The sequence below is a fragment of the Xenopus laevis genome, chromosome 6L (assembly GCF_017654675.1).
Source record: "Xenopus laevis strain J_2021 chromosome 6L, Xenopus_laevis_v10.1, whole genome shotgun sequence".
Classification (NCBI taxonomy): domain Eukaryota; kingdom Metazoa; phylum Chordata; class Amphibia; order Anura; family Pipidae; genus Xenopus; species Xenopus laevis.
Window position 1 is genome coordinate 65825293 of NC_054381.1, and position 12093 is coordinate 65837385.

The 12093-nt window shown below is 37.6% G+C and overlaps 1 protein-coding gene across 5 annotated transcripts in view; it reads left to right on the plus strand.

Moving 5' to 3' along the window:
* Positions 1–12093, plus strand: part of bbs9.L (Bardet-Biedl syndrome 9 L homeolog) — a 138862-nt gene that overhangs the window by 21536 nt on the left and 105233 nt on the right. For all 5 annotated transcript variants that reach the window (XM_018266590.2, XM_018266592.2, XM_018266587.2 and 2 more), the window contains 2 exon segments: positions 9737–9911; positions 10036–10120. In XM_018266590.2, the coding sequence (XP_018122079.1) occupies positions 9737–9911; positions 10036–10120 (260 nt within the window).

The following is a 12093-nucleotide window of genomic DNA, read 5'->3' on the forward strand; positions in this document are numbered from 1 at the left end:
CATTTTTTTCAAATGAATCAGTTAATAGTGCTGCTCCAGCAGAATTCTGCACTGAAATCCATTTCTCAAAAGAGCAAACAGATTTTTTTATATTCAATTTTGAAATCTGACATGGGGCTAGACATATTGTCAATTTCCCAGCTGCCCCAAGTCATGTGACTTGTGCTCTGATAAACTTCAATCACTCTTTACTGCTGTACTGCAAGTAGAGTGATATCACCCCCTCCCTTTTCCCCCCAGTAGCCAAACAAAAGAACAATGGGAAGGTAACCAGATAGCAGCTCCCTAACACAAGATAACAGCTGCCTGGTAGATCTAAGAACAACACTCAATAGTAAAAACCCATGTCCCACTGAGACACATTCAGTTACATTGAGAAGGAAAAACAGCAGCCTGCCAGAAAGCATTTCTCTCCTAAAGTGCAGGCACAAGTCATATGACTGGGGGCAGCTGGGAAATTGACAAAATGTCTAGCCCCATGTCAGATTTCAAAATTGAATATAAAAAAATCTGTTTGCTCTTTTGAGAAATGAATTTCAGTGCAGAATTCTGCTGGAGTAGCACTATTAACTGATGCATTTTAAATAAAACATGTTTTCCGAAGACAGGATCCCTTTAAGTGTTCTTAGATCTACCAGGCAGCTGTTATCTTGTGTTAGGGAGCTGTTATCTGGTTACCTTCCCATTGTGTACACATGGGCTTCTGTATTGGACTTCCTGTTTTCAGCATAAACCTCATGGGCTAGGGCTTGAGCATGCTCAGTTTGCTCCACTTTCCCTCTACCCCTCCCTTTTCAACCCTCCCTCCTCCCCTCCCTCTGAGCCCAGAACTATGAGTGAGCAGAGAGAGACTCGGACAGGAAGTAATGTCACACCAAGCTAATATGGCAGCTTCTATCTTAAACAACCAGAGATAACTTCTAGAGCTGTTTGCTTGCACTATTGTGGCTAATATATTGGCAATAAACTGCTTTGGTAACTTTCCTTCTCCTTTAAGCCTGACCCATTTGGCAAAAGGGGGAAATTCACAAACGTAGACGGAAACTGGAGCAAGAAATACTAGTGAAGTAAAAGGAGCCTCAAATTCACAAAAGACTTTAACCTTTTCAGTAATATGCCATTGTTGTACATTTTAAATTCACGTGTTCTTCTGGAACGACAATTCAACTCTAGAGTACAGGTATGGGACCTATCATCCAGAATGCTCGGGACCTGGGGTTTTCCGGATAACGGGTCCTTCCGTAATTTAAATCTTCGTACCTTAAGACTACCAGAAAACCATGTAAACATTAAATAAACCCAATAGGCTGGTTCTGCTTCCAATAAGGAGTAATTATATATTCGCTTTGATGCACTACAAGGTACTGTTTTACTATAACAGAGAAAAGGGAATTCATTTTAAAAAATTTGGATTATTTGCTTATAATGGAGTCTAAAGGAGACGACCTTTCCGTAATTCTCAACTTTCTGGATAACGGGTTTCCGGATAACGCATCCCATACCTGTACTACGTTTCTCCAAATAAATCTGGAGTACATCTGACATCAAGTTGAAGTTGGTGTGTATATTTTTTTTTTTTTTACATAAAGTACCAAGGTCCTGCAGGAATTATTGACTTCTGGAAAATGTGTTACTTCTTATCTTTGTATAGGTACAGAGGTTTGGACATAGGAAAGCTTGGCTAAGCCAGGGTAAAAAAAAACATTGTTTTTTCAAAAAATATTAGGGATGCGCCAAATCCAGGATTTAGTTTGGGGCTCGGCCAGGATTGGGCCTTTTTTTGCAGGTTTCCGATTTGGCCGAATCCTAATTTGCATATGCAAATTAGGCATGGGGAGGGAAATCGCATGACTTTTTGTCACAAAATAAGGAAGTAAAAAATGTTTTCCCCTTCCCACCCTAATTTGCATATGCAAATTAGGATTCTTATTTGATCGATTCCAAAATATTGTATCCGGTGCATCCCTTAGAAATACATAAATAGATGAAAATGGAAACCTGCAATATTAGGTAAAATAAGATGGCACTATTATTATAGCTTGCAAGAACGTCATTCCTTAAAGGAATGGCAGCTTATACTGTAATGTAAACCAACTGCTTTAGCTTTGCTGTGGCTACAGTGGTTATGCTGTTTACTCTAAATATTTGCCAGCTATAAAGTATCCGTGTTTGGAACTGGGTTCACCCAGTGCGGAGGCATAATTATTACTCAGCATCTCGGTTTTCTTTTGATCTATGTAATTGATCCGATCTGCCTAAAATACCTGCCTGTCAGTAAAAATCAGATCAGGTGAATTACTTTATGCATTGGCGAAAATGCTTTCTATCCTCGAGGCACTTTTCTAGGCATATTGCCATTGTCTACCAACCTTATGGTTTAAAGTAAGTTATATGTTGCAGTTAGCTTGACTATTTGATCTGATTTCTAAGCTATACATTTAAATATTACTCTGACTCAATGGAGTTGTTTGGGTGGAGGATTTTGTCAGTCTGCCAGTTTCTAATAAGGTTTACATCTATTACTCATGGTCTGGCTTTTATGGTCAGTGAGTCATGTTGCCAAAGGCTGAGGTGGTAGGTATGAAAATATACTATTTTATACACTGTCTTATACATAATGTCACTGCTTGTACTATGCACCTTGAAAAAAAGCCATAGTTCCTGATAAGTTTCACTTTGGTACTTTTTCAAAGAAGATCTTTTTATTCAGTTTCCAGCCAAATAATGGTGCAGCCAATTTAGATCAGTTTTTTGATCTGCTAATTTGTGACGTAGTAATGGAAAACATCGTTAAGAGCTTTTCCAGGGAATGTTGTCATTGTTTCCATGTGGCCATTCTGGACCATTTATCTCCAGTTTTGCATCAGGATTTTACAGATCATCTAGAAATCTCTGGATTACAGGGATGACATTTCCTTTAATGTTCTATTTTTAACAATTCTTTATTTGCCAATTTGCAAAATTTAAATGAATGCAGTGTACTTCCTGGTAATTAAGTTAGCAAATATCTCTGTGAATAGCAAAGCAAACCAATTATTAAAATATTAAATATGCCTTAAGGCACTGCCACCCATGTTACAGAAAGCTTCCTTATCAACAAAGCTCATGTTCCCAGCATTTTAGATAATAAATCCTATGCCTGTACACTTGTTTAAATGATAATAGGGAGTTTGGTTGTTCTACAGTTTTTGTATGCTTCCCCCCCCTTTATCTTTTTGAACTATTCCCTTAACAAAACATATTTGGGCTCTTACAGGCTTGTGATAAATCTCCAAATGCAGAAGAGATGTTGCATTTCACCTGTGCTTAGCGGTTTAGCGTAACCACATGACTACATGTTACATAAATATATTGTGCTCCCGTATAGTGGAAAGCATAATAAAACCCAGCATGGGAAGCATTTTAAAACGCCCATGTGAAAGAGCCCTTATATATCCTGTGACACACGGTGGGATACACAATTGATACACTTTCTGTATATACTCGAGTATAAGCCGACCCGAGTATAAGCCGAGGTACCTAATTTTACTTACGAAAACTGGGGAAACTTATTGACTTGAGTATAAGCCTAGACACAACTAAGACCGTTAGACAAGCAGGATCCTTTTGTTTATTTGTATTTGTAGATAGATATATTTAATAATATTATTTAAACCTTTGTGTTTTAAAAAACCAGTACGGGATTGCAGCCGTTCTCCATGGCTTGGTGACATTAATACCATTCTGTAGTTTCATAAAAGAAAAAATGTTAAAATGATATCCCCTTTGTTTAGTCTTTTAATTTAAAAAGTGTCAAGGTATTTTACTGCTTTGTATGACTGGGAACTGGCAAACAAATCAATATTAAAGTGTATTCTGGTCATTCTCACGTGAGTTCCAGTATAAACATTGTGATTTTATGTTTTGAAAATTAGAATTATTAAAAATGACAGACAAAGCAGAAAAGTAGCACCTGCAATATTTTACAATTTTAGCACTGTAGCTGCATCTGTTTTTGTGTGCAAATAAGTGGCAAAATAACGTGGTGAGAACAAACAGCGCAATGGTGGGAGCAGCAGCATGATCAGTGGGGAAACTACATCAAAACCCGCATGATCTGTAACGTCAGCGTGTGCTACTGAGTCAGCGTGTGCTACTGAGTCAGCGTGTGCTACTGAGTCCCATGCCCCTGCACCTCGGTTGGGGCCCACAACCCATCCATGGGGCCCCCGATCCTGAGGAGCCAATGGGGAACACCCCCTCCCAGCCAGAAACAATCATGCTTACCCGCGGTGCAGGAGGAGCAGCAGTGCGCAACTTTGCGCAAGGAGCGTGGAGCGAAAGCGATACCGGCTGAAGTGCGGGTGGTGCGCACGCTGACGTTACAGATCATGTGGGTTTTGATGTAGATTCCCCACTGATCGCGCTGCTGCTCCCACCTTTGTGCTGTTTGTTTTGGGGGTGCGAGATCGAATGTGCTGCTGCGAGTCTGCTGCAAACCTTCCCAGCATTTCCCTGCAGGTAAGAAACTTCCCACAGTGGAGGGGAAAGCTTGGTTGGAGCTTTGGCGGAATGTGCACTGCCACTGACTCGAGTATAAGCCGAGGTAGAATTTTTCAGCACATTTTTGGTGCTGAAAAACTCGGCTTATACTCGAGTATATACGGTATTCCTAGTATGCTGCAGTAGCATAAATGTCATATATTTTTTATACATGGGCATCAATTATATGGATAGGGCTCCTGCTCTTTGCTTTTTTTTGTAGAAAGCCTGATGTACAGTAAAACCCCCATTTTACATTTTTTTGGGGGACCGGGAAAAAATTATAATCCGGGAAAATGTAAAATCAGGGAAATGTGTTAAAGTAACTTTTTCTTCAAGTACTGATATAAGAACAGGAGTCTGTTTTACTTGTGATACAATATTTACAGTGTTAATAACAAGGGTTAAGCAATGTTACACTACGAGGGGCATGTGCAAGGCCTCTCTGTCACATACACAACCTTAAGCAATTAGTGATTGGTGCAGGACTGTAAAAGGGACATACTAAATGGAATTGACCATTTACAGGCAGAATCATGGCAAAATATACATCTGCCTAGTATTTTAAACCTCTTTATTTCACAAATAACATTCATGGGTACATCAGGACAAAATTTTGATGTAAAATCCAGGAAAACTACTTAAAATCAGGGGAATGCACCATTTGAAATGCATTATAAATTGGTGGGACCACAAATAAAAAATATAAAATGTGAGAAAACTTACAATCAGGCTACCGGTACTAATAATTGAGGTTTCACTATTTCTTAAAGTGCTATTCAGCTATTCAAACTAATTTGTGGATGCCAGAAGTATTTTTTCTGTCCATCAAAAAAAGAGCATATATTTATATGTGATATTTTAAGAATGCAACTAAATATATTTTTGTAAGCTCTCTATTTTATTGTACTGTGAATACTGTAAGTGCCAAGGGCATGTTGCATTGAAAAAAAATAAGTGCAAAAAAGAGCAAATCTAAATGCATGTATAAAAATATCTAATGGAATCAATTAGCTAATGCATTTAACTGTGTTCAAACATGGCAAATGAAGGCATGGAAAAAAACACTTTCCAACTGGGGTCACTTCACAGACCTGGTTTTTAAGGGCATGTACATACAAAAACGTTTTTTTTTAGGAATGAAAAAAGATCTGTTATCCGGAAACTCGCTTTCCAGAAAGCTCTGAATTACGGAAAGACTGTCTCCCATAGACTCAATTTTATCCAAATAATCCATATTTTTAAAAATGATTTCCCTTTTCTCTATAATAATAACAGCATCTTGTATTTGATCCCAACTAAGATATAATTAATCCTTACTGCAAATAAAACCAGCCTGTTTATTTAAGGGGGCTGTTCACCTTTCAATACTTTTTTTCAGTTCAATATTTGCTAATACTCCAGAGATGTTGCTGAGAAATTGTAAGGAAAATAACTAACCCTGGTGGTCTAGTGGTGCGGCGGGGACGCCCGCCACACCGCTCCTCTTCTCATGTGCCGGGTTCTTCTTAGTGAGCGCGCGGCGCACACTTCCGGGTTTAGTAGGCGCATGCACGCTGGCGTGATGATGTCAGCGCGCAATGGCATGAAATTTAAAAGTTAAAAGGGACCTTCCTGCCTTTTCTCATTGCCCGTGATAGGATTGTATTTCCTGGTGCTCCTGAGCCTTGTGCTATTTTGTTATCTTCTGAACCTGTTTGTTTCCTGTTGTGACCTCTGCCTGGCTATTTTGACTATTCTAACCTCTGGATCCTGGCCTGCTTATGACAACTCTTCTGTTTAACCCCTTGATTGATCACCCGGTTTTGACCCTTTGCCTGTTTTGACGATCCTTGCTATCTGCCTGCCTCGACCCAGCCTGCCTGACTACGATTCTGCCTAATCCTTTTGTACCGTGACCTTTGGCCCAAAAAGACTTTGCTAACAGCCGTGCCCCTTTGCCAGCCAGAACATCTGGCCTTGTACCCCTCGTTAAGTCCAGGTGGCATCCAAGTAAGCTGAGGGCTCCTCCCGAAGCCCAACGGTGGTCACACTACTGGTGAAGCCGAGACCAGGGTACTTGGCACTTGTTCTGGTATTGGGTGCCGGCCGTGACAGAAATGTTTCAACTAAATGTTGCAAAATTGTAACAGTGCAGAATCTGCACCTGAAACACTGAGCTGCCAGACTGAAACACCAGACAGGAACCTTAAATTTAGATTTTGGAAAAATGGGAAGCGATTGGAAAAAAAAATCTTTATTTCTGCAGAAGAATCGTGGAAAAAGTGCTTACAAGTTGAATAACTCTTTAATGTTTAAATGATTTTCTAGTAGACTTAAGATATGAAGATCCAAATTACGGAAACATCCATTTTCTGGAACACCCCAGGTCCCGAGCATACTGGATAACAGGTCCCATACCTGTACTTGTAATTGAATCTGAAAGCAGTTTTCTCTTATGACTCATTCCTCTCCTTTACCTGACTACTTATACCATTTAACCACTTTAGAAAGCTTTGAATTATGGGATGATCATCCCCCATTGACTCCAATTTAATTAAATAATTTCAATTTAAAAACATTATTTTATTTTTCTCTGTAATAACAATTTGTACCTTGTGCTTGATCCAAACTACAATATAATAAATTCTTATTAGGGGCTACACAATCCTAGTGGATTTATTTAATGTTTAAATATTTTTTATACCTTATACTTAAGGTATGGAGATCCAAACTATGGAAAGATTCCTTATTCGGAAAACACCAGGAAATGAGAATTATGGGTAACAGGTCCCATACTTCTATTAAAGGGTGATACTTGGTAAAAACTTTTATTGTATCAGGAAAGCTTTCGTACACACTTAATGGCTTATATCCTAGTCCAAGGCACAAGAGAGTGCCAAAGCCCACTGCAGTAAAAGAAGATAATAGGTTCCATACCTGTGTCTTTAATCAACTCTCCTCCAGTCAAGACTGCTGTTCCCACAATGCCCTGCATGTTCCTTGTTTGTTTCAACAGACTTGGGAAAAAGGTACAAGGTACTGTTTTATTATTACAGAGTAAAAGGAAATACTTTTTAAAAACTAGAATTATTTCTTAAAATTCACAGGATTCTCATAAACCTGAGCTTCCTGGAAAACTGCTTTCTGGATTAGGGATCCTATAACTGTAATAGATACTTGCATGACATTGTGGAAACTTGAATTTTAGTTGGAGAAGAGTATACTTTATAAAAAAAAAAATTAGTCTGGAAACAGAAGGCAATAGTAAATATAATGAAATTATTATTTTGTTATTCAATTAAAAATAACTTTAAAATAATTGGAAAATTCTAATTTTGAAAGCAACTTCATGTATTCTTCATATATTCTTTTATTTAGCAAAAAAAAAAAAAAATCATCTTTGGGTGTGCATCATCTTTAAAAAATATAGAGGGATCTGTAGAAATTTGCTGACAAAAGCAGCAATGCAACCACGTTCATCTAGACACAGTGAACTAAACTCGAGCGTTCTTAACAAATGATTGAGCTGCAATTTACATGCAGTAAACTGCTTTCAGCTTCTCTAGCCCAGGGCAGAGACATACTGTAAATGAGCATATTTATGTAGGTGTATAATAGAAAGGGTGAAGCTGTGTAATGATTTCATGCAAATATTCAGCCTAACATTAAAGCTTGACTTCAAAAAGAAGTGTTAAGGCTCTTAGACACAGGCGTTTTAACATGTGTTCTTTAGTGGTAAAGTTTTTTTATGCACACAAGCACCAAACCCACGAATTTGCATAGACACACACGTTATTTTTATCTTGTACATATAAAATATTTGGATCAAAGTAGAACTGGTTTTACTGTTAGCTTTGATGCCAACAGGCAACTTTTATTCACTGTATAAATAAACAAATATCCATTTAGTACATTGTGTTTAATAAAGTTTAACTTAAGCTTAAACATTGCTTTGGTTATAAAAATCCTACAAAATCAAAGCAGATGAGAAATTTTGCAGATTTTTTTAAAGTCTTAAACAGTGTGTTTTTCATACTCACTATAAGTTATAAGTACAGTACTGCAGACACTGTCTCGGACAGGTTATTTATTGTTCTTTACCTTACGGTGGCTATACACTGGCCAATAAAAGCTGCTGACAGAGTCATTAGCTTATTGGCCCTTGAATGAGGCTCTCTGAAGGGTTTCCCTGACCGATATCTGGCCAAAAATTGTCCAGATCTTGATCAGACAGGGATCTCCTTCTTTATGATCTGATTATTGGGATTGGTTCAGCGTGCTATGTCCCACCTTAGGGTGGGCAAATTGGGGAAAGATCCACTATGGCCAGCTTTAGTGTAGTGACACACGGGGAGATTTGTTGCGACAAGGCAATGGTCTTTTTGCAAGCATAGATTTCAGGCAACTATCTGTACTGCAAAGCTCCGTCCTATGAGATCTGCAGCAATTGTCTGAATCCGAATATATAGTATAGAGCTGCTTCTGTCAGCAGTCATATCATCGATAAACACTAGTGATCCAAGTCCATTGGTAGCTATACATGGCAATATGATACCACTGTTTCCACCATATGTCACAAATTATGTGGTATGCGTTGGATCATGATCCTTTTCTACCCTACTCCATGTTCTTCTATTAAATTCATTCTGGTACATTTTTATCTTAGTTTCATCTGGCCAAAGAATTTTGTTCAAGAACTGGGTAGACTTCTTTTTTAATGTTTCTGCCTATTTTCTAGTCTAACCTGGCCTTCCTGTTTAGCCTTACCAATGGTTTGCACTTTTTGGTAAAACCTCTGCATTTACTTCACTTAATTGTAGACTTTGACAATGATAACGAGCATTAATTGCTGCCCTAGAAATTTCATCCATACCTTCTTACGTACTTACGACATACCACACACACACGAATTTGCACTTCTCCTTGTGCGTTTTGCTCTTATAGCTAAAATCTTTTTTTTCTAAACCACACCCCATCTTGGTTGATACTTACCTTTCACTTTTCCAGTAGGGGCATGGCCTAAAACATAGGAATCCATGACCATGAAATGGTGTCTAGCATGAGAAAATTGTATTTTGTTGTCCTTTCAGGTAGATGGAAAGTTGTTACAGTAAAGCTTCAGATCTCCTTACAGATGTAATTCATGAGTTAAAATGTTATAATTATTAGAGATTGTATCAGGTAGTGGGATTCTTGTTTCCATTTATCCTTATTACTTCTTTTTTTCTTAAAGGGCGAGATTTGATTTGTATCCAGTCAATGGATGGGATGCTCATGTTTTTTGAACAGGAAAGCTATGCATTTGGTCGATACCTTCCAGGATTCCTTTTACCAGGCCCCCTGAGTTACAGTCCCAAAACAGACTCCTTTGTTACTGTTTCTTCCAGTCGGCAGGTTGAAAGCTACAAGTACGTATAATACACTTTTCTGTGGATTGGCACCCTAAATCCAGAATTTACTTCTTAGATGTATTTTTAATTATTTAATTTTAATCTTCTGATTCTATCTTTTCTTTTGCAATCTCTATAACAGATACCAGGTTCTTGCTGTTGCAACGGATGCTGATTCCCGGAAGGAAAATGAACAGCAGAAAATGGGTGCTGGAAAGAAAGTGGTGGTAAATATATATTATTTAAATGTGTCTGTTAAGAAGGCTAAACTGGATTAAATTTAGTTAATTAATTTGAGTTATGCTTGTTACTCTTAGGTGCAAAGAATGTATTAATGTACACTATATGTTCAAACAATGTAACAGATATAAGAAAGCATGATCATATAATTCTCTTTATGACGGTAAATATGCATTCTCCCTCAATATTTGCCGTACTCCTCCCCAATTCACAGCGGGGGACCAGTCCACAGTTTGTGAAACACTGGTTTAGACCATCACATGGCACAAATAACACTATGTACAGCTGTATTTTTATTAATATGGATTGTTCACATTGCTGTCTGTGGGCACACAGGTACTACTGGGAGAAAATGTGCTATTTGTCCTTCACGTCTATAACAAATGGGCTTGTCTTCGACCGCATTGCTTGCTGGACCTGACCTTCTCCAGTTTGCTTTTTATGCATCAGTTTGCTTTTTATGCATTCTTTCAGATGGGCAACATTTATGTTTAGCCTTTCCTTGTCTTTTAATGGTACTTGATATGGAACTACAGGTATGGCATCAGTTATCTGGAAATCAGTTATCCAGAAAGCTCTGTATTACGGAAAGGCCATTTCCCATTTTAATCAAATTACAATGATTTTACATTTTTTTTCTCTGTGATAATAAAACAGCACCTTGTACTTGATCCCAACTAAGATTTAATTCATCCTTATTGGAGGCAGAACAATCCTATTACAGTATGTTTAATGTTGAAATGACTTTTTAGTTGACTTAAGGTATGGAGATCCAAATTATGGAAATACACCTTTATCTGGAAAACCCCAGATCCCTAGCGTTGTGGATAACAGGTCTCATACCTGTATAGCACTGCCTGAATCCTCCTTAGTTGATAACCTTTTAAAATCTGCTAAGACTTTTTATTTTCTTTAGCCACATGTTTGACATAAAACATGCAATTAGTTCATTATAAGTCAAGCCTATTTGTGCTTAAATTGGCGTCAGCTATGACCAAATTGGTTGAACTTGATGGACGTGTGTCGTTTTTCAACCTAACTTACTATGTTACTATGTTACTATATCCTTAAAAAAATTGTATAAACTTAAAAGAGGAAAGTTTTATCTACCTCAAATGGCACTTGTAAGGTTTGATATTTGTCTAAAAGGAAAGATGATTATTGTTATAGTGCATACAGGTATGGGACCTGTTATCCAGAATGCTTTCCAGATAAGGGATCTTTCCATAATTTGGATCTCCATACCTTGTCGACCAAATAATAATGTAAACATTAAATAAACCCAATAGACTAGTTTTGCTTTCAATAAGGATTAATTATACTTTAGTTTGGATTAAGTACAAGGAACTGTTTTATTATTAGAGAAAAAGGAAAACATTTTTTGACTTATTTGATTAAAATGGAGTCTATGGAAGATGACTTTCCTGATAACAGTATCATAACCGTATATGTAATTAATGAAGTGTGCAGCGGTTTAGTTGCTGTTTTGGATGGGGGAAGGATTGCTTTCTTTTTTGGCAAAACTTTTTTTTTTTTTTTTAAATGATAATATATTTGAACTGATGAACATGATGGATGTGCTGTATGTATATTAAACCCTTAACAGTTTTGTTAAAGTGCAAGCAAAATGTTGCTATTAAAAGCAGATGTAACCAATTAGGGGCAGGAATACTGGAGCAGCAATATTGTGGCTGAACTAGCAATAATTATAGTCATAAAAGACATATCCCTTCCTGGCTAGGAGAGAGTAGACCGTTATGACATAATTCTCTTTAATGTTGGGAAAATGGGAATGGAATAGGCCAGATCTGACACATTCAGTGGAATGAGACCGACTTCAGTGGTTGGGGTGGAGTTACTGTGAAAATCTCATTTACAGGTTGCAGTTCTAGGATAAAAAATTTACCCTGTTTTGTGCAATACTAACTGTATATGAGGCCTGATTATTGTAAAATCACAA